The 24,898-nt window shown below is 48.2% G+C and overlaps 3 protein-coding genes across 14 annotated transcripts in view; 1 reads left to right on the plus strand and 2 right to left on the minus strand.

Annotated features, from left to right (window-relative positions):
- The window catches only part of Ctps1 (CTP synthase 1), a 42,355-nt gene extending 19,245 nt beyond the window's left edge, over positions 1–23,110 (plus strand). The window contains exons 11-19 of one of the 2 annotated variants that reach the window (XM_050161201.1): positions 201–295; positions 1,054–1,116; positions 3,318–3,361; positions 4,415–4,511; positions 5,397–5,452; positions 5,536–5,632; positions 6,173–6,317; positions 6,735–6,823; positions 20,943–23,110. In XM_050161201.1, the coding sequence (XP_050017158.1) occupies positions 201–295; positions 1,054–1,116; positions 3,318–3,361; positions 4,415–4,511; positions 5,397–5,452; positions 5,536–5,632; positions 6,173–6,317; positions 6,735–6,819 (682 nt within the window). In that variant the 3' untranslated portion in view covers positions 6,820–6,823; positions 20,943–23,110. Of the gene's footprint in view, positions 1–200; positions 296–1,053; positions 1,117–3,317; positions 3,362–4,414; positions 4,512–5,396; positions 5,453–5,535; positions 5,633–6,172; positions 6,318–6,734; positions 6,824–7,282; positions 8,026–20,942 lie in introns of those variants that run through there. The other variant, XM_050161200.1, reaches the window with a different exon arrangement.
- Slfnl1 (schlafen like 1) lies at positions 10,207–14,413 on the minus strand. Of its 2 annotated transcripts, XM_050161203.1 has the most exons (5): positions 13,315–14,413; positions 12,586–12,594; positions 11,490–12,002; positions 11,149–11,292; positions 10,207–10,329 (listed from the first exon to the last, which is right to left on the minus strand). In XM_050161203.1, the coding sequence occupies exons 1-5, from the start codon at positions 13,735–13,737 to the stop codon at positions 10,207–10,209; spliced, it is 1,212 nt and encodes a 403-aa protein (XP_050017160.1). In that variant the 5' UTR covers positions 13,738–14,413. The 2 variants fall into 2 exon arrangements, with proteins under 2 accessions (XP_050017160.1, XP_050017159.1); XM_050161202.1 differs by lacking the exon at positions 12,586–12,594 and having other exon boundaries at positions 11,490–12,005; positions 13,336–14,413.
- Scmh1 (Scm polycomb group protein homolog 1) overlaps positions 17,257–24,898 on the minus strand; it is a 119,316-nt gene continuing 111,674 nt past the window's right edge. For 9 of the 10 annotated variants that reach the window (XM_050161189.1, XM_050161190.1, XM_050161199.1 and 6 more), the window contains 4 exons: positions 23,338–23,532; positions 20,882–20,947; positions 19,163–19,305; positions 17,257–18,306 (listed from right to left, as the gene is read on the minus strand). In XM_050161189.1, coding sequence (XP_050017146.1) covers positions 18,181–18,306; positions 19,163–19,305; positions 20,882–20,947; positions 23,338–23,532 — 530 coding nt within the window. In that variant the 3' untranslated portion in view covers positions 17,257–18,180. The remainder of the gene's footprint in view (positions 18,307–19,162; positions 19,306–20,881; positions 20,948–23,337; positions 23,533–24,898) is intronic. The other variant, XM_050161196.1, reaches the window with a different exon arrangement.

The following is a 24,898-nucleotide window of genomic DNA, read 5'->3' on the forward strand; positions in this document are numbered from 1 at the left end:
TTCTGTTTGCACTAAGTTTATTGTGTTTACATTCACAGAATGTATACCCACAGTCTTCCAGCTATAGTCTCAGATCCCCTGGGGGCTTAGATATATGGGAAGGTAGTTCATGGCTCAGTGTTTTGGCAGTGGCTTCTTTGGTATGATTAAGGGCTGGATTAGTGGAAAAGGGAAGTTGCTTTGTGTTCTTCTCTCTGCAGTGGAGTGTTGGTTCCAGGAGGATTTGGTGTTCGGGGAACAGAAGGAAAAATTCAAGCAATTGCCTGGGCTAGGAAACAGAAGAAGCCTTTTTTGGGTAAGGAGCCCAGCTGTGCCCTCTTCACTCTGGAGAGAGAAGAATGAGGAAGATGCCAGTTTTTTTTTTTTTTTTCTAGAGAGGAGAGGAATTTTCTGGGGGAAATTCAATTATATTTTCTTATGTGTATGTATGTAGGAGCATGTTGTGGCATACATGTAGAAGGCAGAAAACAACTTGCCATGGTTCTCTCCTTCCACTATTTTGTCCCAGGAATTGAGCTTAGGTTATCAGGCTTAGGTTAGCACTTTTAGCTACTGAGCCATCTCATTGGCCCTCAGATTCGTAGTATGGAAAGTTTTTGAGCTACATGTAAATGACAAGGAATTTTGAGAAAGTGAACTGAGATAGGAAATGTTTGCAGTGCATGTAAGGCTGGGTTTTGTGTCATCCTCACTTGGCAAAACAGCCAGTAACTGGACCGAGTGATTTCTGGATGCTTCCTGTTGCTGCACAGTTAAGTGGTTTTCAACCTGACCAACCTGGAAATGAGCACATAATGAGAAAGGATTGGGAGCGTGGATTTTAAGGTGCCGAGTGGAGTTTCATTTCTTTAACTGAGTAGCTTTGCAGAACCCCAAATCTTCATTTGTATATAGGTCCTAGTTTAATTCAGCAGGTAAAGCTTTTGGGTGTTTCAGACATGATGTTAAGTATATGATTTCCACTCAAGACACACAAAGACACTGACAGGCTGGGGGGAATGGAGGAGTTGCCCTCTCAGTGGAGATTGACATTATTTTTCCTTCTCTTGGAAGGTGTGTGCTTAGGAATGCAGCTAGCAGTGGTAGAATTTTCAAGAAATGTGCTGGGATGGCAAGGTAAGTGTCTTGTTTAGCAACTCATTCCTGGCCTGAAAGCCATTTTGTGCTGGTGGTTGAGAGCTGTGAGTATGATGCCTGTTTTCTCAGCAAGTCTCAGTGTTCAGGGAAGAAGGCACCTTATTCATAGTGGTGCAAGAATCCCTCTACATATGCATGAAGGAGCACTTGAGCGAACAGGTCTTTGGCTGTTGCCCTGCATTTTTTGTCTCAAGATTCTCACTTTGAACACAGTGACCACCACCCAGATGGTCCAGCAAGAAGCCACTGATGTACAGAAGGATTGTGTAGTTACAGACTTGGGCTCAAGTTCTGACTTTATCACTAAATATATAAGTAGTTTTAGGCAACTTAGTCTTTCTGACTTCTGTTGCCTATAGAATAGGCATTACTTCACACAGTTGAAAAAAATTAGGTGCAGCTGAGTGGTGATGGTGGCATATGCCTTTAATTCTAGCACCCAGGAAGCAAAGGCAGGTGGATTTCTGTGATTTCAAGGCCAGTCTGGTCTACAAAGTAAGTTCCAGGACAGGCAGGGCTACCCAGAGAAACCAGGTCTTGAAAAAAATAACAGCAAAAGTAGGTGAAACACTATAAACAAATAGTCCCTATCAGTTCCTGTCAGAAAGTGTAAGATCTACTTGTAACTGGATGACTATGAGAGACTAGACTTCTCACAGTGCTGGCTTTTGAGCTTGCTACAAAATGAAGCATGTAGGTATGAAAAAGCTGTGGTGTGAGAGCCTCTGGGCAGCTGGCTTGTGGCCAAGGCTGGGTTCCACCTCACAACCCTGGGGACCATGGCTCAGTGGCATAAGATGCTTTTCCTTTATTTCTGGTGTCTGAGTCTTCACAAGGACTGTCTGCCCATCATCCAGAGCTGGCATCTAGGATTTTTGGATGCTTTTACACTCAAGCTCAAGCTCCTCCCTCCCCCTGGGGTTCCCAGTTGGGCAAGTGGCCTTATGATATGCTTAGCCTGGTTTGGGCCCAGGCAGGAAACAGTACCTTACATTAACACAGAAAGGGATTTGATCCTTTGCCTTTTTGCCTAGTGCAACGTATAGAAAGGTAGTTTATGTTGAAATCAGTTAACTTCCCACCTTTTTCAGAGACTGAGACAGTGAGTTTCATGACAACCTGGACTGTACAACAAGACCCTGTCTCAAATTAAAAATAAAAAAGAACTGGACATTTGCAAGGCCCTGTATTCATTCCCAGTGCTGCAAAGAAAAGTAACAGCTCAGCTAATTCCTAACTTAACTGAGGATGACAGCATATTAGATGCTGAGGACGGAAGGCAGAGGGAACAGTTCTTACTCATCTTAGAGAATCTATAACAAAATGAAAAATTAATGTAAGAACTGTTATCAGAGAAACAATCTAAGATGATTTTTATCCACCTTGCAGTTTGACTTCCCAGAAAGATAAAAGATTTGATAGGGCGAGTTTCACGGGTGTTTAGTCCTATTTTACTGTCCCCTGAAGGGATAAAACTATGTGATTATATTTTAATTATTATAGTCGGGCAGTGGTGTGCCCGCCTTTAATCCCAGCACTCAAGAGGCAGAGGCAGGGAAATCTGTGAGTTTGAGGCCAGCTTGATGTACAAAAGCTAGCTAGTTCCTGGACTGCTAGGACTGTTACACAGTGAAACCCTGTCTCAAAAAACAAACAGACAAAACAAAAAAATTTACTAGTTCTCTCTCTCTCTCTTTTTTGGGGGGCCTTGTTTTTTGCTTTTTGTATTTTGAGACGGAGTCTCACTGTGTAGCTCTAGTTGGTCTTGAACTCTGTGTAGATCAGGACTTTAACTCACAATATCTACCTGCCTTTGTATCTTGAGTTCTAGAATTAAAGACATGTGCTATTGGTGTTCCATAATTTTGTAATAATTTATTTTTATTTTTTTATTTTGTGCATATGAATGTTTTGCATGCATGTAAGTGCATTCTACTTCCCTGGTGTCCATGGAGGTCAGATGGCACTGGATCCCCTGAAACTGATTATGGATGGTTGTCAATAGCTGTGTGGGCACTAGGAACCAAATCTAGGTCATCTGGAAGAGCAGAGTGCTCTTAATTATTTGGCCATTGACTTTAAACAAACAGAGAAAGAGATCGTGATTTGTTGCTTAGCATGAAACTGTAACAGGTTTTGTTTATAGATATTTTTATAACTCAAGTATTTTAACTTTTCAGATGCTAATTCTACAGAATTTGACCCTAAGACTAGCCATCCTGTGGTGAGTCAAGCATTTGAACCTCTCAGGGCTTAGAAAGGGTGGAAGGACATCTGTGAAGCAGGGGATGGCAGACAGGCAGTGAGGTCACTGCGTCCCCCAAACCCTCAGATCTCATGATGAGGACTTTCTGAGTTTTCACTTAATTCCTCACCAGTCTTTTCAGGTAACCACAGGAAATCTGTAATAGACAGGTATGGTCCCTGATAGCAAGGAGACAGCTCTCCTGTCCCCTCAGTTCCTGGTGGGAAGTGTGTGGGGGTGAAGGCTTGTTGATGGTAACCATTGTTCTCAGAGTTCCATAAAGCAGTTCATGTTCTCTTGGGTACCAGTCCTGGAAGGTAGACAGGCTCAGGGTTGACAAGCTCGGGGTGGTGATTTCTTTAGTGGTAAGCAAGGCTTTTTCCAGACTGCAATACTGCTGCGGTCGATCACCTAGGTATGTGGCCTAGACAGCCTGTGATGGTACTGAGGTTCACTGGGGAGGAGCTTTGTCTTTGAATCCCTAGCCCATGAGTGACAGGCATACTTAAGCATTTTCTTTTTCAGTATTCAGCAAATGCTAATTATTGGTTGTGTACAAGGGACTGTTTTGTCACTGAGAAGATGGACAGGTTTTTGATCTCAGTGACTTAGCATCTGTATATTAGGTGATCTGAAGTTGGAGTTTTGTTAATGTAAGAACAATGGGATGAGGGAATGGAGCATAGGGAAGCCTGGAGGAGTTTGTAAGGTGCTCAGGCATGCTGGGCCAAGAGGCAAGCCATTCCAGCCCCCTTTGGGGTGCCACAGTCTCCCTGTTCATAGACTTGTTAGTGGCTGTTGGTCTTTTGTACCCTTTTTTCAGACCCAGAGGACAGCCATGTCTGACTAGTTAGTCTTGTGGCCATATTAGTGTGGTGCCACAGCACAGAGCCTTTGACCTCCCAAGGGGACAGCATCATGAGGCAGGCTGAAGCACTGAACTCCTCTCTGGGAGTGCTTCACTTGGGGAAGGAGGTCTGACTTTAACAGCAGCAGATGTGGAAGTCAGATTTGTTTTCTGAACATCTCTAGGTCATAGACATGCCAGAACATAATCCTGGGCAGATGGGTGGAACCATGAGGCTGGGCAAGAGGAGAACCCTGTTCCAGACCAAGAACTCAGTCATGAGTAAGTTGTCTCACATGAGTCTGGCTTTTGTCCTGGTCTATACAGGGCACATGGGCTAGGTGGTGCTGTAGCTCCAAAGAGCCAGGCCAACTGCTTTGTTCCTGTTTTTGCAATTTTTTCTTCCTCCTTTTCATGCTTGTTTAGGATGTTCTGTGTTAGCTAGATGGTCTCTGGTAATGCAGACAAGCCATTAGGTTAAATCCATTGCAATCCATGGTTACTTTCTTATACTAGTAAATAAAACTATGCAGAATTTGGTGGTTAAAGAAAAAAAATCACAATTTTATATAGTTTAAATACATTTTATTCTAACAAATAATCATGGTTAGAAACTTAGGAGAATTGGAGGAGGAAAATATCGAAGAAAATTAGTAGACATTGCTTTGCCCAGTGGAAACATTGCTTTCTATGTCTTGTGGGAGTTCCAGTGGCAGACTAGTTTGAGAATCACTTGTATCATTTTCCAGTTTTTCCAGCTGTGCTGTTATATGGATTTGGGGCCTCAGTAGGCAGTGAGGAGCGAGTCAGTAAGCACCCCATTTCCTCACACTGCTTGTTTATCCACAGTCACCAGGCACCAGCCAGCTTTTCGTTTCCCTTCCAAACACTGTTCTGAGGGCCTGTCCTGTCCCTGTGGTTCCAGCATCACAGTGCTTTGCATTTAGCAGTGATTGTTCAAGGGACCCCGTGAAAGTTTGTTCCTGTTGTGGTACTTAGTTTGGGCAGAGGAGTCAGAGCCCCAGGAATTGTCTGAATTATATATATCAAGAGCAGATGGCTAGCAGAATTTTGGTAGCCTGGTTTACTACCTACATGATGGAGTGAATTGGGAAGTTAGTAGTTTACATAGATTGTTTGTCATACAAATTGCCTGGTTTTCTGCAGGGAAACTCTATGGAGACATAGACTACTTGGAAGAGAGGCACCGCCACCGATATGAGGTGAGGATGTGAGCCTGCTCCTTCTGTTACTCTGCAAAGAAGGGAATGGAGAGGCCAGCATAATGAGTTTTCCTGCCCCCCAGGTGAATCCAGTCTTGAAGAAGTGCTTGGAAGAGCAAGGCTTGAAGTTTGTTGGCCAAGATGTTGAAGGCGAAAGGATGGAGATTTTGGAGTTGGAAGGTGACTGGGTAGTGTTAACTCCTCGGTGTGTGGGAAAATAGAAAAAATGTGTTTCCCAGGTGTGGCAGTGTCACACACTGCAATCCAGCCCTTAAAGAGTTGAGGGAGGAGGATGAGTTCAGGTTAGCTGGGACCAGAGCCAGACAGACCTTTTCTAAAGAAAAACGAGGAGGCAGCAGTGTCTGGGCAGCAGTTTCTGTCACAGTTCTGGAGAGGGGAGGTGCATCCCTAAGCCTGGCTTCCACGGCAATCATGTAGCCCTGGGCTCTCCCAGCTTGAAGAGCTGGACTTGGTGCTAAATTCCTTTCAGATTTCATGTGAACTGTGGGGCTCAACCTAGGCAAGTCACAAGATACTCAGGACTCTGGAGAGCAGGAGCCTCAGCCCTGAGGTATATGGTATTGAGGAACGTGTCAGCTCCCTCCTGCTTTGGAATTCCTTTTGCCTTGAATTGAGTTTCTTTCAAACACTCTTAGGGTTTATTTGTCTCATCTTTGTATGCACAGAATACTAATTTTTCCTTCTGAATTTGTGTTGCAGATCACCCATTCTTTGTTGGGGTGCAGTATCACCCCGAGTTCCTGTCCAGGCCTATCAAGCCCTCCCCACCCTACTTTGGCCTCCTTCTGGCCTCTGTTGGGAGGCTCCCACACTACCTGCAGAAAGGTTGCCGGCTCTCACCCAGGTAGAGATATTAATCACAGTGAGGCTCTAAGAAAAAGCCATTTGGCAGGTCCTTGCTATGCTGTGAAGGTTGAAGGTTCCCATCCTTTTCCTGGGGTTTTGTTAGGCTTCCCCTGTCTTACTGGCCAGGCCTCATTTCTATGATTTCTGGTTGTGGGAATGCTGCTGAGCAGATCCTGTCCATGGCAGGTGAGTCACAGCCAGGTGGACTTATGCCTGATTACTTTTATCTGAAACCAGTTTCTCTCAGTAGGTGTCAACCATATCAGTATTGAAGTACTCAGAAGGAAATCCCTCCACAGCCTCACATGTGTGGTAGAGATCGTTGCCATGTGTGGACATACTATTGTATAACAGTGGTTACAGAGATGGGGAGGTAAATTGTTAGCTGGGAGATGAGTAAACCTGTATTTCACAGGGACACTTACAGTGACAGAAGTGGGAGCAGCTCCCCCGACTCTGAAATCACTGAACTGAAGTTTCCATCAATAAATCAGGACTGATCTGGTAAGTGACGTTTTTAATGTTTATTTAAAAAAGACGGTCTCTAAGAGCTCACTGGCTAGCCCACCCAGCTGTATCAGTGAGCTGCAGAGACTGAGTTGTCTCATAAAGTAAACTGAAAAGTGACAGGAAGACGCCTGCCAGCCTGTCCTCCATGTAGAAGGCACACACAGGTGCATACACCCACACTCCCCTCCACACACAGACATTTGTTAGTCATTGGGAGTGCCTGTCCCTCAGCAGCCTTGAAACAGGCTGCCACTTTAGACAGAGTGCTTGTATCTGGCTGAGAATAGCACAAAGGGTTGCTGCACATCAAGATGTGTGGTTCTGTGGAATTGCAAATGCAGGCTTCTGCCATTTTCCCCACAGGAACAGGCCTCGTTCCCTGTGGTGGCTGGCAGCTGACCAAGTTCTGACACTTCTCTAATCATGTAATTCTAGCATTTTTTTTTTAAACAGGATGATTCTTCAAGAAAGCCTTTGACCTGATAGTTTACAACTATGATTTTACACTCTGCTTTTGACACTTCCTTTAAATTATGTTTTTATTAAGATTATTTTATTATGGGGAAAAAGCATGTCCTATCATTTATATTGGCTCCTGCGACATACCTGTTTGTGAGACAATTCCTTTGCAGTTGTGTTTCTGGCATGGGAAGTAGGACTCTGGATGGGACCTGATGGTGGCCAGCGGCTGGTTGAAGGCCATCAACCACCCGAGTTACTGCCACTCAAGTGCGTTGCTATTATTTCCCTGGGATGCCAGCTCTTCCAGTGCTGGGCTTCTGACTGTAGGTATTGCTGGAATCTCGGTGCTGCTGAGTTGTGGGGGACTTGGTGCCAGTTGTGGCCCTTGTCATCCAGAGGGATGTTTGGTTCTTAGGCACATCAGACAAGCTCTATGAAGTGTCACATAAAAACCTTGGGGCTCTGGCTGCACTTCCTGTTTGTGCAGCTGAGAACACTCCTTGCATCAAGGGGTCAAGAAATGAGCAATCTTGGGAACTAGTTATGAGCCCTCTCATGTGTATGCAGCATTGGTTTAGGGGTATTTTTTCTTCCAGAATGGTGTTATTGCAGTTGAAATGCAATTCGAAAAGTTATTTTCTTAATGTGACATAGCACTGGGCGTGGCCATGTGCCCACACTATGGTGGCTGACTCAATGTATACTCCTAACTTAATAAATAATGAGTAACCATTGATGTGCGTTCTCATTCTGTCACTGGTTGGTGTGTTTTTCCTTGGGCACTGAGCTTCAATGCTGGGCTGTTCCTAAGCCAGCAGTCTGATGCTTTGTATCAAAGTAAGATGCAAGCCTTAGTAGCAACCAGGATTTCTCAGCAAGGCTTCAGTTTGTCATGACATACCATGTACCAAGGGATTCAAAGCCAACTGCTGCTGTGTGTTACTCAGCTGGGGAAAAGCAGAACCATGGGCTGCCTGGACAGGATCATTTGCTCACTGCAGACAGGGCACTTCACACATGGAGCCAGACAGTTAACCAAGGGCTATTTTAACCAGCTGGTCTTCTTTCTCTCACTCTGCACTCATTCGTGACCTCTAGAGTTGAGGCTCAGAAGTTCAAGGTCACAGGGACTAGATTCTTTTCAAAGTCAATTATGAGGTGATGGTAGCAGCATTCACTCACTCAGGCTGCAGGCCTAGTTGTGTATAGGTGGTAAAAGTAATATCCTTCACTTGCTGTAAGTTGAGACATGGCGCCTTAGGGGGAGGGATGTGTGTCTCGCCAGTTAGCCCAGGTCCTACCTCAGACTCTCATTTCCTGGTCCAATGCCACTATCATCCTTGAGGCCTCCTGATCAAACATCCTGTCTTTCCCTCATTTCTCAGTAAGCTTATGTTTACTTCTACATAGATCCTGTCTGGGTTGTAGCTGATTGTACTTCTAACTCCCCTTTCCCACCCAGTGGTTTCATTTTTCCCCATGCTGAGGCAGTGTGTCCCAGAGGGCTTGGCTGGGTGTGGAGTGGTTTGGAAGAGCTACTTGGAATGCTTTTCTGATGGAGAGTGATGAAGATGGCCTCACTATTGACCAGTTGCCACATGCCAGCTACCTGTATAACCTGTCAGCAAAAAGAAAAATCCCTGGAGTTTGCCATGGTGCTGGAGGGCGGCCCTCTGTGTCCAATGACTACCAGACCGCAGGCTTCTCCCTAGCAAGAGGGAACCTGGCAGGCTTCTATGTCCTTAATGTGTTCGCCTCAGACCTAGGGGACAAGGGCAGGTGGCAGCTGTGCTTCCTGTGACTACCTGCCTTAGCAGAAACCAGCTTCCAGAGAAAAATACTTCTGAGGATGTTGCCTCCTGGACCAAAATCTAACATGGGTTGATGATACCCAGAACATTCTCTGGCTTCTTGAGTAATGACTTAATTTTTACATTCATTTATTTTGATTATCCTGGGGCTCAAGCTAGTGAGCGAAATGTTCTACCACCGGAGCCACAACTCAGCCTTAGGAGCGCATTCTTTTCTCCTTTCTCCCCCTTTTTTTATTTTTCCGTTCAAATATTTAAACTTCCTTCCCTTCTCCCTATCCCCTCCCGCTCCCCCACACCTCCTTCTCCCTCTCCCTCCCTGCTTGAGAGAGGGCAGGGAACTCTGCCCTGTGGGAAGACTAAGCGCCCCCCTCCCCCCCCCACACATCCAGACCTAGGGAGCTGTGCATCCGTACAGAGTGTGTTCTGGCTTTTTAGGAGCGTGTTCTTTGTGGAGCCCTGTGAACAGTGTGTGGTAAATGTCTTGAACATTTCTGATGATGTTTGGTCCCTGGCAGCATTGTAAGTCCTGGTGGGGGTTGTATTCTGTTTGCTGCATGGAAAGATCAGGTTTTGTGTGGTGAGTGGTCCAGGGAGTGTCCAGTAGCTGGTGAGTGGGGCATGGGAGCTGAAATTTGAAAACTCGTGTGTGCACGTGTCGAGGATACAGTGCCTTTCTCTTTGATGCCTACTCTGAATGTGGCTGAGAACCTCAAGAAAGGGAGAGTGGATAACTACTTTCGTTGTCTTATAAAATGTTATTTGTCAGTACTTTCAAAGTACCCTTGATTGTCTCATTAGGGAATTAGGTACCTACCACATGCCTGTGTTCTGAACACAGACCATATCCCTGGCCTGCAGCATGTACTTCAGTGGGAGAAACTGACATTGCTATGGAGAGGAAAGGAAGCCAGACACAGTTGCTCCTCTTCTAGAACAACTAGCCAAATTTTCCGAAATCGGGGTTCCTTGGTGGTGTGCCAAGAGCTGATCATGAGCCTGTTCGGAGGTGAAGCCACAGCACCTGCATGAGCAGTGCTGAGGGAGAGAGGTGGTAGCCCATGTATGTTTTATTCCAGGCCCTAGCCCTCATCTTCCTTAACCTCACAGGACGCAGCAGCTGCAGGACAGGGACCGCCGCTGCTGAAGCTGCTGCTGAAGCTGCTCCTTTTCCACCGTTAGCACCTTCACCTTCTCTTCCAGCTTGCCCAGCTCCATCGTCCACTTCTGAGAGGACAAGTGTGGCAGTGATAATCAGGCTGCCGGTCTTTTCTGGGATGGGTCATAGCCTGGGGGCCCTGGTTATGCTGATGCCTCTGACCAAGGAGCTTGAGGTGCCTGTATACTCCACTGGGATGGATCCCCCTTTGCAGCCTCCCAAGGGCTGGCACAGGGACCTGATCACCACCTGACCATGTCTCCAGTGTCAGCTCCCTTGCCCTCTGTTTTTCACCACCTGGTGGTTCTCTCAGAAAGACTGCACCATGGGACTCAGTCCAGCTTTCTGTTACCCCCTCACCAGGCGTTACCCAGGTACAGTGCATAACATTTGGGGTTTCCGTATAGCACCTCAGTAGTCTAATCTCCCTTGATCCCCTGGTCCTCCAACATAACGGCTCAACTGCTGAGCCAGGGTGGGTGGGGCTTTGTGCTGTGGATTTGGGTATAGGTTTTAAAATGACCATTGGGCCGGGTGGTGGTGGCGCACGCCTTTAATCCCAGCACTCAGGAGGCAGAGGCAGGTGGATCTCTGGGAGTTCGAGACCAGCCTGGTCTACAAGAGCTAGTTCCGGGACAGGCACCAAAGCTACAGAGAAACCCTGTCTCGAAAAACCAAAAAAAAAAAAAAAATAAATAAAATAAAATAAAAATAAAATGACCGCTGGGACTTTCCCTTTGGCTACTGAGCTGTGGAATTTGGGAGGAGGCAGAGTTCCTTTCATCCAAGCCCTCCCTTCTCCAAGCTTGCCCAGCCCTTTAGGGTAAGTGGCTGGAGAGGTCTGAGTCTGCTTGACCTCAGCCTTTCCTTGGCCAGAGCCTCCTCACCTGCCTGCACCAGTCCTGGATGGCGCCAACAGACAGTGGGCCCTGGATGCTTCCGTCACGCCGTAGAAATACCTCCCCCTGGTCTGTCTCATAGAGCTGTGGCTCACCCTGGGCCTTGGGGGTGTGTACGGTCAGGCGGAGTACCTTAGCAGGGGCAGCAGCAGCTCAGAAGGTGCCACACCTGATGGTGACAGCCCTAGTTCCACTTTAGCAGCCCCACACTTTACCTCCCAGAAGCAGCCTGGTGGGCTTCTACTTGCTCCTACCCACCCCTGTGCTGCTCAGCAATGTCCCAGGGCAGTCCCCACTGTTCTGAGTGACCACAGGCACTAGTAGCTCACCTTGAGAGGGGTGTTGGCTGTGGAAGTGCTTATGACGGGGATGAAGGTGAGGGTGTAGGCATCAGGGAAGACCTGGGGTTTGAAGCCTTGCAGGATGGAGTCCACCAGCAGGCGTGTACGGTCCTCATCACGGTGGCTGCAGTGGATGCCCTGTACCAGGCCATTGTCCTCGACACCTACCAGCAGGCTGCCACCCTCACTGTTGAGAAAGGCACACACGTAGCGCCGTACGTGGTGCTTGAAAGCCAGGCTCAGGTACTCACCGCTGCCTCGCTTAAATTCCACATTCCGTGTCTCACTGCCAAGGAAGGCACCCTGGAATAGCTGCTCCTGGCCCAAGATCTCCTGGTGCACAATGGCACTATCAGAGCGCACGCCACTGGGTCGGTTCTGAGAAATCTGTCGACGCCCAGCCCAGCACCAGTTAGGGGAAGGGTCTGGCAGCTGGGGCCGCTGTGGGCGCCTTAAGCCTGGGCTGGGGCCAGGGCTGGGACTTGGGCTTGGGCCGCTGTCCTCCTGTTGGGGTGGGGGTCGAGAGTGGGTGTATAGGCAAAGGTAAAAGACAAGGGGCCCTAACCTAAGAGACTGCTAGACCCCCATCACATTACTGCTAGTGGTCCTCTCCCAGGCTGAGGGCACATGCTAGCCCGTGGGTTGGGCTCTTACAGTGGCGCCTGCTCTAGGATGCCTGGGTGGGTAAAGAGATTGTCCCTTTGGAGGTGGGAGCCACCCATGGGCCAATCTTCCCACTTGGGAGTATGCAATAGGTTCCAGGCCCCCGATGTTCCCAGGAGGCATCTTGGTACCCTGTAGTTCTCTGGGCAGAGCTGTAGGGAGGGCCTTGAACTGAGGGACCCTACTCTCTTTGTTGTCCCTGGAATGTCTGCCAGCTAGCTTGCTTTCTTCTTCCTGAGTCCCTCTGTGGCTCCTGCTTTGTCTCTGGGGCTCTGAGCATTTTGTTTCTGCATGGTAACTTCCTTAGGGTCTTGACAGCCTATCCATTAGCTTCCTCTTCCCATCCTCTCAGGAGCTCTAAATGCTAATCCAGTGGCCACTCCCATTTCCCAGCAGCCTTCACTTCAATAGGGAAGGACACCCAGCTGGGCTGGTGCACTATAATGGACAGGACCTAGCAGCCCTCAGCTCCCCAGGGAAGATGAACTTAGCCTCAGAAACGAACAGAACTGGCACAGAAATACAAAAGCAGGTGCTCGGGCATCAGAGGCATCACAGAGCTGCAGAGCCAGTTCACGCCCCATGGGTTTGCCCTCTGGACAGAAGACCCAAGGATATTGGTAGTATAAACTTTCACCCCTCAAAACTGGCTTGGACCCTGCTTTCCTGAGATCATGACAGCTGTAGTGATCTGGACCCAGCCTCTGGCCCAGCTTCTTCCTCAGTGCCTCTGTGACCTGCAGCCTCAGCTCCAGAGATACCAAGCAGCCTGTTCTGAACATCTTTTCTTGGAGGGCCTTCTGTGCTCCCAAGCCTGGCTTTTCAGTCCCCTTTAATTTGTCTTCAGTGAGCCGTGAGGGCTTGCCTGTTCTCCCACTGCCACCCCAACTTTGGGACTGGCAGAGTTGGTTCTGCTCCTGAAGGGCTTGCCTGCCTCAGCCTTGCTTCTGGTACTTCTGGTGTTTGTCAACAGAACAAATGAGGTAGGCTGAGGAGAAAACTAGCACTTCGTATATATGTCGTGGGCCTCCCAAATCTGATTGGAATGCAAACATTAGTCCCTCTGAGAAGAGGGGTCAATCATTTGAGTCACATCCCTAGGGCATGCGTGCAGTTCCTCATCTCTTCCTTAGCAAGCCTTTCAGGGGACACTTGGGTAAATGGCACTTACCTCCCTGTGGTTTAAGGACTCCAAGCCTTCACTCAACACCAGTTCCTTGCCACGGGCTGTGAGCTCTTTGAGGATTAGCTGCTCCTCCATGGCCATCTGCAGACGCCAGGGGAGGGAGGCCAGGGCAGCCTTGGGGGCAGCCACCTGTACCAGTGCATAAGTGTTTCGTGGCCGCCTCACTACTTCAATGTGCTCACGGGCCACTGGCAGCTCCAGCCGCTCTAGGGTGTCTCGTAGCAGGCAGGCAAGCACGGGCACAGAGAACTGGGGGTTCAGGTGGCCCACATAAAGAGTATGTGTGCTGGGAACTGCCTTGAGGCCAGAGTCCTTGGGTGAGGACTCTTTTGGAGGCAGCTTTGGCAGGAGCTGCTTGTCCTGGGACTTCACGGGGGACTCCCACATCTGTCTGTGCTGACCTCTTCCTCTGAAGGGATTTTGGTAGTCCTCACTGCTGAACGCTCTTTCTGGGCCTGGCTTTCAGCCTGTCCAGGACGTCCTCACAGGTGCTGAGGCTTCTGGAGGCGTATGGACTGGCAGAGGCTAGGCAGGGTTAGAAAGAAAGGAGGGCAGAAGGCCAGTAAGCTGCCCTCCCCCCTTGGTGCCTAGGAAAGAACCAGGTGGGCCTGAGCCCGGCCTCTCTGGGCCTGTGGATAGATGAGGGTTTGCTTAAAGGGTTAGGAGTCTTTGAGGTCTCCTTCACACCCTCTAGCTGCCTTCTTAGGACCTCTTAGCTGTCGCTGGGGTTTCCTCACACCTACAAGGTTCTGTCTCCAGGTCCTAGCAAGACGGTTATAGTGGGCCTCAGAGTATATAGGTCAAAGTCCCAAACTCTGAGGGCTGGTCTGGCTCTCTTCCACTTGCTTTAAAACCTGCCAGGAAGCTAATATGGGTCATTCAAACTAGGATTAGGTTGGCAGGTTCATGGCTCAGCAATTAAGAGTACTACCTGCGGGCTGGAGAGATGGCTCAGTGGTTAAGAGCACCACCTGCTCTTCCAAAGGTCCTGAGTTCAATTCCCAGCAACCACATGGTGGCTCACAACCATCTGTAATGAGATCTGTGCCCTCTTCTGGCCTGCAGGCAGNAGTTCAATTCCCAGCAACCACATGGTGGCTCACAACCATCTGTAATGAGATCTGTGCCCTCTTCTGGCCTGCAGGCAGAGTACTGAGAATACTGTGTACATAATAAATAAAAATAAATAAATAAACCTTGAACCCATGTGGAGACTTCTTTAAAAAAAAAAAAAAAAAGAGTACTACCTGCTCTTCCAAAGGTCCTGAGTTCAATTCCCAGCAACCACATGGTGGGTCACAACCATCTGTAAAGAGATCTGGTGCCCTCTTGCGGATGGTCAGTTGTCCTCATCAACTTAGACCATGAAACCCAATATGGACAAGTTCAACAGAAGCACCATATATGGGCTGCCCATGCATGCTTCAGTATTGCCAGGGCATAAATTTCAATTTTTCATTTTTGGCAGGTTCTTGGGGTTTTGATATACTGACAAAAATTATAGTCCCTCTCCATGAAAAGGATCTTTGCATATATACATAGAACTTGAGAAAGGCACACACCTTTAAAGCAAGTTCCAGGACAGCCAGGACTATACAAAGAGACCCTGTCTTGAAAAAAAACAACCAACCAACCAACCAAATCCAACTTGAGATGCCTCAGGAACTAGAACTGAGCTTGCTTGTCGCCCTAGGCTTGGGAGCTCATTTACAAGTTGTACCACAGGTCCTCCACTCACCCCCACGCCCCCAGCCTCCAACTTGGGTGGCAGGTGCCACCAGCCCGCATCTTTCCAGATTGGACTTTTGAGGTGGTCGGAATCCGAGAGCCACCACAGCTGCAGTGGGGGCATTCAGGACAAGCCACAAGTGGAGGCAGGAGGAGGCCTATGATCTTCATGTCCTGCTGGCTCCTGCGGGAGGCATGGGAGGTGCTCGCCCTGGGCTCTCACAGCTCCCTGGCCTGGGGTATTAGGACCTGGCATGGAGGCAGAGAGAAGCAGGCTCTAGGAAGTGGGCGGGGTCTGCACACGAACCTCTGTGATCTCACGAAGGCCAACAATGCCTTCTGATTGAGCCACAGGCAGCAAGCAGGATGGAGGATGCTGAGCAAGGATGGTCCTCAACAACCATACTCTTGGCCAGACACTAAGCAGATGCAGCTGCTCAAGCACCACACAGCTTGGCCATGGCGGCCCTTGGAGCAGCTTCCAGAACTGAGGGTCCAACTCCACTTCTTCCCCCTGCACCACCTCTCCAGATCTCAGTGCTCACACAAGCCAATAGTTGCCACCTTTTTGGCTCTGCTGGCTAAAGTCTTTACCTCCTTGGTCCTCAACCCCAAGCTCCACAGAGTGCTGACAGGACCTAGCTGCTTCCAGGAAGAACAAAAATGTACAAGGTGGGGTCCATGGTTCTCTTGATACAAGACCCCTTTCTGTGTCAGTCATTTCTTGTTAGAGGTTATTATCTAGAAGGACCTACAAATAGCTAAGTGACATGCAGCCTCTGCCAATGAGGCCCTCGAGGGCAGCTTAGCTTAGGTAAGCTTTCTTTTTCTTCCTTTTTTTTTCTCCAAGTCAGGGTTTCTCTGAGTAGTCCTGGCTGTCTTGGAACTTGCTCTGTAGACCAGGCTGGCCTCAAAGAGATCTGCCTGCCTCTGCCTTCCCAGAGCTGGGATTAAAGGCGTTATCACCACTACCCAGCAGGATTTTTTTATGTGCACTGATGTTTTGCCTGCATGCATGTCTGTGTGAGGGTGTCAGATCACCTGGAACTGGAATTACAGACAGTTGTGAGCTCCCATGTGGGTGCTGGCTATTGAACCTGAGTCCTTTGGAAGAGCAGTTAGTGTTCTTAACTGCTAGGGCCATCTCTCCAGCCCCAAGTACCTTTTATTATTATTAAAAACTCATTTATTGCTGTGTGTATGATATGGGAGAAGGAACACACGTGTCATGCCACACATGTGGAAGTCAGAGGACAACTCTGGAGCTGATTCTCTCCTTCCTCTTGTGAGTTTTGGGGACCAGTATCAGGTCTCCAGGCTTGCACAAAAACACCTTTACAAACTGAGTCATCTTGTTGGCTCCAGGTAAAGACTTCATTATACTTTCCCACTTTTAGTAGCCCTGATTACTGGGAGCAAGGGGGAGACCTTCAATCAAATAGCTGTTTGCCTTCCTGTGGGCAGCCAATTTGAAGGCATGCCTGAACTTTTTGGTGCATGTAGATTGGAGGCAGAAGCTTGGGCGGGGAACTTGAGGGAATTAAGACAATGGTGTACAGACAGGAAGAGGCCCAGTCCCTCGAAGTGGCTGAATGAGGCTCTGAAGACCTGGCAGGTGCTAAATGGCTCATCCCTGCAGTCACACCTGCCCCAGCTGTCCCTAGTTGAGTCACTCAGCAACACTAAAGCTTGGTGTGCTTCCTGGCTGTTGTCTCAGGTTGCCCTGTCTACACTATGGCTCCAGACAGCCTTCTCCTCCTTCTGTAAATCTGTTCCCACCGGAAGCCAACAGGCTGTGTGACCCTGGGCTTGGGTGCCAGGCCCTGGTCAGTGCAATGGGTACCATGCAGGCCTGCCTGTTCTGCCTCTCTTTTCACCTCACAAGAAGGAGAAAGCAGCCTGCTGAGGCTTCTGGGAGTTGCCAGTCCCTGGGCTGCTCCTGGCTTCATGAAGGTGCAATGTTGACAGCTGTCTAACTGACAAAGGGAAGCAACTTGGGCAGAGGCTGGGGTCCGCAAGGTGCTGGGTGCTGTGGGCACCTGGACTGCGGGACTAGAAGAGTTCCTAGAGATAATCTGGGTAAGGCTCCTTGTCTTACATGTGTAAACACCAAGATTAAATGAAAAGTCAACCTTCTTGCCAAGTAATTTGGATGTCAACTGGTTAGAACAGGACACGGGCATTTGTATTGGTTTTTATTTATAAACTGACATAAAATAGTTCAGATGGCAGTGGGGGCAGCAGTGCTGCTGGCTTGCTTAGGAGGAAGCACAGAAGCTAGCAGAGGGCAACCCCTCCAGCCTGGAGGTCCTCCGTCCCACCTTGGGGCCATGGCCTAGAAGCATTAGGCCCCATCTTTTGCAGCAATTCTGAACAGGGCAGGGAGCTGTGATGTGGGCAGGGTGGTGGGAAAATACATCAAAGAGAGAGAGACTGGGGCTACAGAGGGCCTAATGTGGGAAGAGGGACCCTCACCTTTCCATGCCCAGTCAGCCATATGCCTCTGTCCATCCCAGAGAGAAAGAGCCCTAGGGCAGTGTCCTCTGGAACAGGGTCATACTTCTCTGGAGAGGCCTTCTCTGGAACACAGAGGGTGGTCTCCTTCCCAAAAATGTCTGGTGCAAGAAAAGCATGAAGTCCAAGTGCCAGAAGTAATAAATTAGCAACAAGAAAGGAGCTTTTAAAAAAAGGTCTGCACCATAAGTTCAGAGTCTGGGGATCTGGTGAGAAGGCATGAGCTGGGGGCCATGGGACCCTCTTCCAAGCCCTGGGGCCTGGGTGTCAGGGCCTTTCAAGACCCTAGAGTTGGCCTTTTCCTCCATCTCTTTGCAAGGTGCTCAGTCTAAACTTGTGGGGAGTGGCTTGGCAAGCCTTGAGAAATAAATAGGAGGGGCCTGGGAGCCACAGCAGGCCATAGGGGAAGAGCAGCACCAGCCCTAGGCCCACACTCTTCCCTCCTCAGTCCTTCATGGAAGGACACATCATGGTAGGAGGGGCAGTAGTGGTGGTTCTCCAGCCTTCTGGAGTCCTGAGGTCACCCAGAGCCCTATGGAGGTGCCTGGGAGCTGGCTGGCGGCTTCCGGGGAGAAGAATGCCTCCTGTTCAGAACTTGCCCTGCTTCAGCCGGTCAATGTGAAAGGAGAGCTTGAGGGCGGGCCCCAGCTTCAGGCCCATGTACTTCATCATCACGTCACTGCGCAGCAGGAGCAGGGCCTTGCCATCGATCTCCTGGGGTGGGGAGGAGCCACCATCAGATGCCTGGTTGGTCTGACTGCCTCAGGTGCCAGTGATGACCCAGAGCAGTGCAAGGCACACAGAGCAGTCAGGCTGCCAGGATCTTGAAGCCTGCCTGCCTTTTCATCTCCCTGGCGCTCTATGCACATCTCTCCAGACAGGCACTCCTCCCACCTTGCCCTTCACTGCTGCTTTCCTGTCCTAGGCCTCTGAGAGGCCGTGCAGTGAGTGCACCTGTGCCTTCTGTTTTGCCATCTACCCTCAAGATACACTGTGCACTGAGCCACAGTCGGCCTCTTGGGGGCAGTGGTGACTTTCAGGCTTGCTCTGGAGTCCTTGCAAACACACTTACCTAAAAGATTTCTGTGGTCAGTGAAGGGGCAGACTTTGTAACCACAGGAAGGCTGGCACCAAGCAGCACAGAGGTAGGGAAATGGGTGTGAGCCCTAAAGTTGGGGGTGTGGTCAGAGCAGGAAGAGCAATGCTAGGCATTGGTCTCTTGAAGGGAGCACCTGGCTCACAGGTCAGCAGAGGAGGGGACTGGTGATAAGGAGGCAGGGGCTCCTTTAACTTAGGCTAAAATCCTTGAATCTTGTAACAAAGCAGATGGAGTAAGGTACTCTTGGGAAAAGATAGACCCCTCTAACCTAGAACTGAGCCCCAAACCACAAATCCAGTGGGAATCTGGCTCAATGAAAGCCTATGCTAAGAGTCTGAGGTAAACACAGCACCCAGTGGGGTCTGCTTGAGATAGCATCATGTATGTTGTTTCAGTGGACATAGAACACAGCCACACCCTTTAAGATTGAGAGGTTACCACACATACAGGAGGTCAGGCAGAGGCACTTACGTGTTTTCGGAAGAGGTCAGCATGGGGTCCGAGCTGAGGATCTGCTTCCCGGACAAACTGCATCACATCTTCCACTGACCATGAAGAAGGGTCCCGCCCACTCAGGCGAGGGGCATCTCGGCTCTCCAGATACCGATCTGACCCTGAAGGACAGAAGGGCACCTATCCATAATGCAAGTAATGACCACTGGTCCATTCCCACTAGCCTCCTGGCACACTCCATGGCCTCAGAGGTGATGCTCACAGTGACATTCAAGTGGTAAGAGATAATTGGAGGTTGCCCATGGAATGAAGACTTTTTCCATAGAGAATTCACAACTTTGTTCTGTAATGCAGGTCTGGTTTTGGGGAATTTTTCACGGGCAGTGAATCACACTGAACCCGAGGGAGGTATCAACAGGCTTCCTGGGTTTGGTGGCGGGGCAGGAAGAAGTGGGTACTTATTTTTGTCTTGGCTTTGGGGACCAGATAAATAATGGTTTTTGAGTGAAGCAAGAGCCAGTTCTTTGGGGACTGGAGATAAAACTGACAGAGCAACAGAGCATACTCTGGGTCCTCTCCTAAGCCTGGACTAGGCAAAAACTTTTTGCCTTGGCTGCTAGGAATCTCAGTATTTATTTAGGGGTCTGTTTGCAGCTTTTTTTTTTTTTTTTTTTAAATCTCAATCATGGTTGAAACACAGCTCTTCTACTTTCCCTGTGTGACGTGGGTCTGACTGCTTTGGTTATCTACCATTGTAGATCCCTTGTGCATGTATTCCCTCTGCCCTCCTTCCCTCTATTCCTTCAGCTTCTCCATTTCTTCAGGCAAACTCCAGCTTAGCTAAGGAGGTCTTGGCTCCAAGGACCAGATCCTTTCTGTTTCAATGCTGAAATAAATGGTCCCTCAGAGCAGTAATGGAATCTTGTCAGTTCCCTCTGATTCACTGCCATGGCCTCCCATTGTCCAGGGAGGGGAACCTGAATTCCTACAGTGCTGATGGAGCGGAGTGAGGTTCACCTCACGTCACACTCCATACTGATCTGCCCCTACTTTCCCACTCTGGAACAAGCTAACTCGTCTTCTGACTTGTCTAGAATGTCCTTTTCTAACCTGACTCTTCACATTTGCACCTGTCTCAGTTACCTGCCTTCTCTGATCTTGTTACTCTCGGTCGGTTTACCATGGGCACATGTCACACCATTATACTCTCATGCACTCATTTATTTGGTGTGCATTAACTGTGCCCCCTATATAGAATGTAAGTAGTACCATGTTCCTTACACATGAAAGAGTAACTGGTCTGACACACTGATGCCTGAGTATGTTTCTCAGTGAGGTGAGGTGACTAGCTAAGATTACCCAGCAAAGAAAGAGAAGAGTTAGTTCTATATCCTTGATTTGTCTGTTCCTTTTTCTGTAGAGAGCTGACCTCCCTGCAGTGACAAGGGGCCAGGTTAGCACACTTGTATCTGATCCTCTGGATTAAAGAAATAAGAAAGGGAAAAGACTCAAATTCTTAATTTTTTGAAACAAGCAATCTATAGCTTATCAGATTGGATCCTCCAGTCTTAGAGGTTCTTCATGGACAAAAGAGTTCTGAGTATGAGCTGGCAGAGATTCATGATGTGCTTGAAGCTGAGAGCCCAGAGCTAGTAGGAGAGGCAGCCTATTACTGTGATCCCTGCCAGACAGGACCTTGCCTTGGTGGAGATGGAAATACAGTAACTCACCACATACCTGGGGAATGACTTCGTTTCCAAAATGATTCCATGTCCCTCCTTTCATTTGTTCCTTTTAGCACTCCTGCGGAAAGACCAGGCTGAGATGAGAAATTCTATTCTTCATGAGGAACACTCTGCAGATGGGAGACCTGAGCTGAGACAACTTACTCAAGCCTCAGGCTGATGAAGCTGAGGGAGCCGCGTCTCAGCTCCACCTCTACTTGACAGTTTTCTACTTCATTTAGCCTCTCTCCAGGGCTGGGGTAGAACACAGGCTTCTTCCTCTGTCTCAGTCCTTATGAAAGCTCTCTTCAAAGTCACCTCTCACTTCTTGTATTGGAATCTTTATTTTTCTACACTTCACATACCCTGGGCTGGGGGAAACCAGGCTAGGGTTTGAGGATAGTATCCTCCTGGCTTCCTGTTGGTGTTCTAGACCATCCTTCTATGAAACTTAGAGGCTAACCCTATATGCAACCACCTGCTCTTTCTGGCCACGATTATCAATAAATCTCTGTGTTGCGTTCCCTTATTAAATGAAGACTTCTGGTGCTTGGCTCACCCCTTTCTGTCCCACCCCAGCTCCTCCTGCTCTCTGGGAGGCAACCCACTGACCTGTCTACAACAGCGGCAGTGCTCTCACCTCTCTTCTATGTCAGACACCACTGCTAAGGCCACTGGCTGGTGCTTATCAGCATTTGGAACAAATGCTTCAGAATTTTAAGTACACTCTTCTCTGACACCAACTGCTCGCCTTTCCAGCTTGCTTGAGAGGTACCCCCCAGAGCTACTCCGTTACAATGCTTAGCTGTCAGTGAGCCTGACTGCTCTCCCTCCAGCCCTGCTGATTCTTTTATGTGAAGTCCTACTCTCCTGTACCATTTTCTCTCCCGGCTCTTGTCTTTCTAGCTCACCAGAAAGTCCTGAGTCCCAAACTGTCTTGTCTCACCTCATATAGAAGACGCTAAGAAACAAAAGAAAACCACAGCTCTTGAAAACTAGTTTCTGCCCACTGCTGGCCCCTGAGGTTTCTTGTAAACCTTCTTTTCTTGACCCGCCATATCTCATCTTCTGGAGGACTGGTCTAGTCTTTCAGACTCATAAGGTCTTCCCTACGCAGTCTTTCCTCTGTTCACGGACGGCTGCCAGAGAAGGTGTATCTACTAATCGGTTTGCCTGTGCTCTGAACTCTTACTACTTCCCACCATTCCTTTCTCCTTTGCTATCATCCTAACGTCTCAGAAGTTCAAGCTGTCTGTTGACAAACATGCCCAAGTGCTCCATTCTGTAAGAATTTCTTCAGACTCACAGCTCTCTCTGTTCTTTATTTTAAGTAAATTCTCCCTCAATATTTCATTAACTCATGGCAATCTGCCTTCCCAATGTCTCTAGATAAGATTATCAAATTCTACCTACCAATTATTGAATCTTGCAGATATTCCTCAGGCCTGATGCTACTTGAATACTCTTGGATTGTCCAGCCACCATCCAATCAACTTTCCTTCCTCCTCATACTGAATGCATTTCCTCCTGTGTCCACTTCTGTCCCCGTTTCTACCTTTCGAACTTTGCCTACTAAGACTCCACCTTTGGTAAGCTGCTCTTTTCATCCTTTATTTCTGGGAATTTGTCCACTGTAAAGTTTCAATACATGGATTACTATTAAACACTTAACTTCAGCTCTGTACTTTTCCTAAGATTACTCACGGTACCCCCTCTCTTCCATTTCTAGGTCTTTCTTAGTGAATGGCACCCCATTTAGCCTCCTACATCTAGGTAGTTAAACCTGGGAGACGGTTGCCACTTCATCCTTCCTCACATTTACCTCGTGAGTAGTTGCACATATACCACTGTCTGATTTTCAGGCCTTTCTCATGGCTGTCTCTGGTCCATCCTTTTAACTTCCTAACTGCTCTGTCAATCCAGCATTCAGTGATACTCAAACAGAGTTCCCTTTGTACCTTGCTTCTGATTAGATGCCACTGGTAATTTAACTCTGCCAAAATGATCAACTCCAAATTCCTTAGTTTGAAAGTTTTCAATAATATAAGCCCTGACAATTTCATACTATCAATTGTGTATCTTTATTGATTTACAAGTATCTTTTAAAAGTTTGTCTTCTGTATAAGACATTTAAAAAGGTAATTTGTATTCTTCTCACACAAAATACAAATGGTATCCAAATAAATGACTAAGGGCTGGAAGAATAAATCCTTGCCTGTCCCTTTTAGTTCTAGGTATCTGGTTCCCAAGTTATGTTTTTTTGTTTCTTTGTTTTGTTGTTTCAAACCAAGCCCAGAACACCAGTTACATGCCAGATGGTTGGGGAAGGCACAATACTGAGCATAGCTCCAGTCCCAATACCATGCAGTAAGTAGGGCAGCAATGCTCGTTTCCTTTTGAACTCTCTGAGCCCAGGAGCAAGGGAAAGGGAAAGGAGTCATGAGAACCACAGAACCCTGATCAGCTTACCCCTGGAGCAGAGCCTACGCACAGCTGAGGCAGTGCTCAATGGGAGGCCACAGGAGGGAGCCAAGGGCCGATAACCAGGACTTCGAATGTTCTGGGAGGTGCCGACAAGGCTGGCAGGCTTCAAGGCAGTGTCCATCAAGTCTGAGTGTGTCTCCAAGGACCGGGCCAGGCTATTCCCCAGGGCGAAGGATTCACCTGGAAAATAATAAAACCAGGATTAAAGTGAGGACTAGCAGAGTGCTGCTGGCTACAGGTACTTGCCTGAGTGAAAACAGGCAGCAAGACATAAAGTCCTCTGCTTTGATAAAGACCCCAGTGAACGGTTATACTTTTGGGAGATTTTTTAAAAAATAATGTTGCCCTTTTTTAAAGATTTTATTTATTTATTAAGTATACAGAAGAGGGCACCAGATCCCATTACAGATGGTTGTGAACCACCACGTGGTTGCTGGGAATTGAACTCAGGACCTCTGGAAGAGCAACCATTGCTCTTAACTTCTGAGCCACTTCTCCAGCCTTTCTCTTGGGGGATTTTTGGTAGTCATTTTATTGAGAGGTCTCATGGATAAAATGCCCTCTTTTTTTTTTTTTAAAGTTAAAATCTGTCTTCTTACAAATTGGTCCCCATGCTCTACTCTCTGTACTCCAAAAGAACAATTCTGAGTCCTTCCTGTCTTCCCAGACTTCCCTGGGAGTACTTGCTACGGTGATTTTTCTCCATACTCCTTTCCCATCCTCTCCCTTTCTGGCTACCTTTCACTGGAAATGCTTATAGAGAATGCTGTGCACTAAGATACATGGGGAGAGAGGCTGTGAGCCCAGGACAGGGGTCTCATCTCTGCCCACTGACACTTGGAGAGCAGCAGCACACACTCACTCTCCAGCATCACCACAGAAAGGGTAATTTACATTAACCCGATATGACTAGAGATTTTCCATCTCTTTCTTAATTGATGAGCAAGCTGATGCCCAGGACAAAGCACAATGGAGATGGATAAATGATCATGCCAGAAACAGAACTCAAGTCTGTGAGTCCTCAAACAATGGCACTATTTCCCCTAGAAGGTAACAGTCAAGAAATTTCAAAATGGCAGACCTAGAAGTTACTCTATGCAGATTTCACTTATAGCTAGTGTTAATGTCCACAGCAAGTAGCTGAAAAAAATTTCCTGCCTCATATTACCACCTCTTCAGGGAGTCCCCAGGAGCTCTTTAATGTAGCCCCCACTAGTCTGGCACTTGACTTAGAGCAGCACATGCAGTCCTGTAGAAGAGGCACTACCCTACGCTGCCTCCTCCAGGAATCCTCTCATCCACTCTCTTTCACAAGTGGCTGGGCTGGAGCATCACTACTCCATGCTCTTAACCCGTCTCTTCCCTCTTAGCTTTCAGGGTGCAGAGGTTCAGTCTGTCTTATCTCGGTCTTCTAAAATCCAGGATAGACTGTAGTAAACAGTGATAATTTAATGACCTTTTGGGTGACCTAAAGCCAAAATGCCTGGATTGAGTCCTTCAAAAGGCCAATGCAGTCAGAGAAGACAGAAAGAGTAGAGAACGGCTC

The sequence above is a fragment of the Alexandromys fortis genome, unplaced genomic scaffold, assembly GCF_014885135.2.
Source record: "Alexandromys fortis isolate MF-2015 unplaced genomic scaffold, M_Fortis_MF-2015_v1.1 scaffold_122, whole genome shotgun sequence".
NCBI lineage: Eukaryota > Metazoa > Chordata > Mammalia > Rodentia > Cricetidae > Alexandromys > Alexandromys fortis.

Excerpts from the sequence above, each read along its gene's own strand:
- Slfnl1 (XM_050161203.1), bottom strand. The coding sequence starts at position 13,737 with ATGTGGGAGTCCCCCGTGAAGTCCCAGGACAAGCAGCTCCTGCCAAAG. Across the intron at positions 11,293-11,489 it reads CAGCCAACACCCCTCTCAAG|GTACTCCGCCTGACCGTACA; the intron begins GTGAGCTACTAG and ends GCCCCTGCTAAG. Across the intron at positions 10,330-11,148 it reads TCCAGGACTGGTGCAGGCAG|AAGTGGACGATGGAGCTGGG; the intron begins GTGAGGAGGCTC and ends TTGTCCTCTCAG.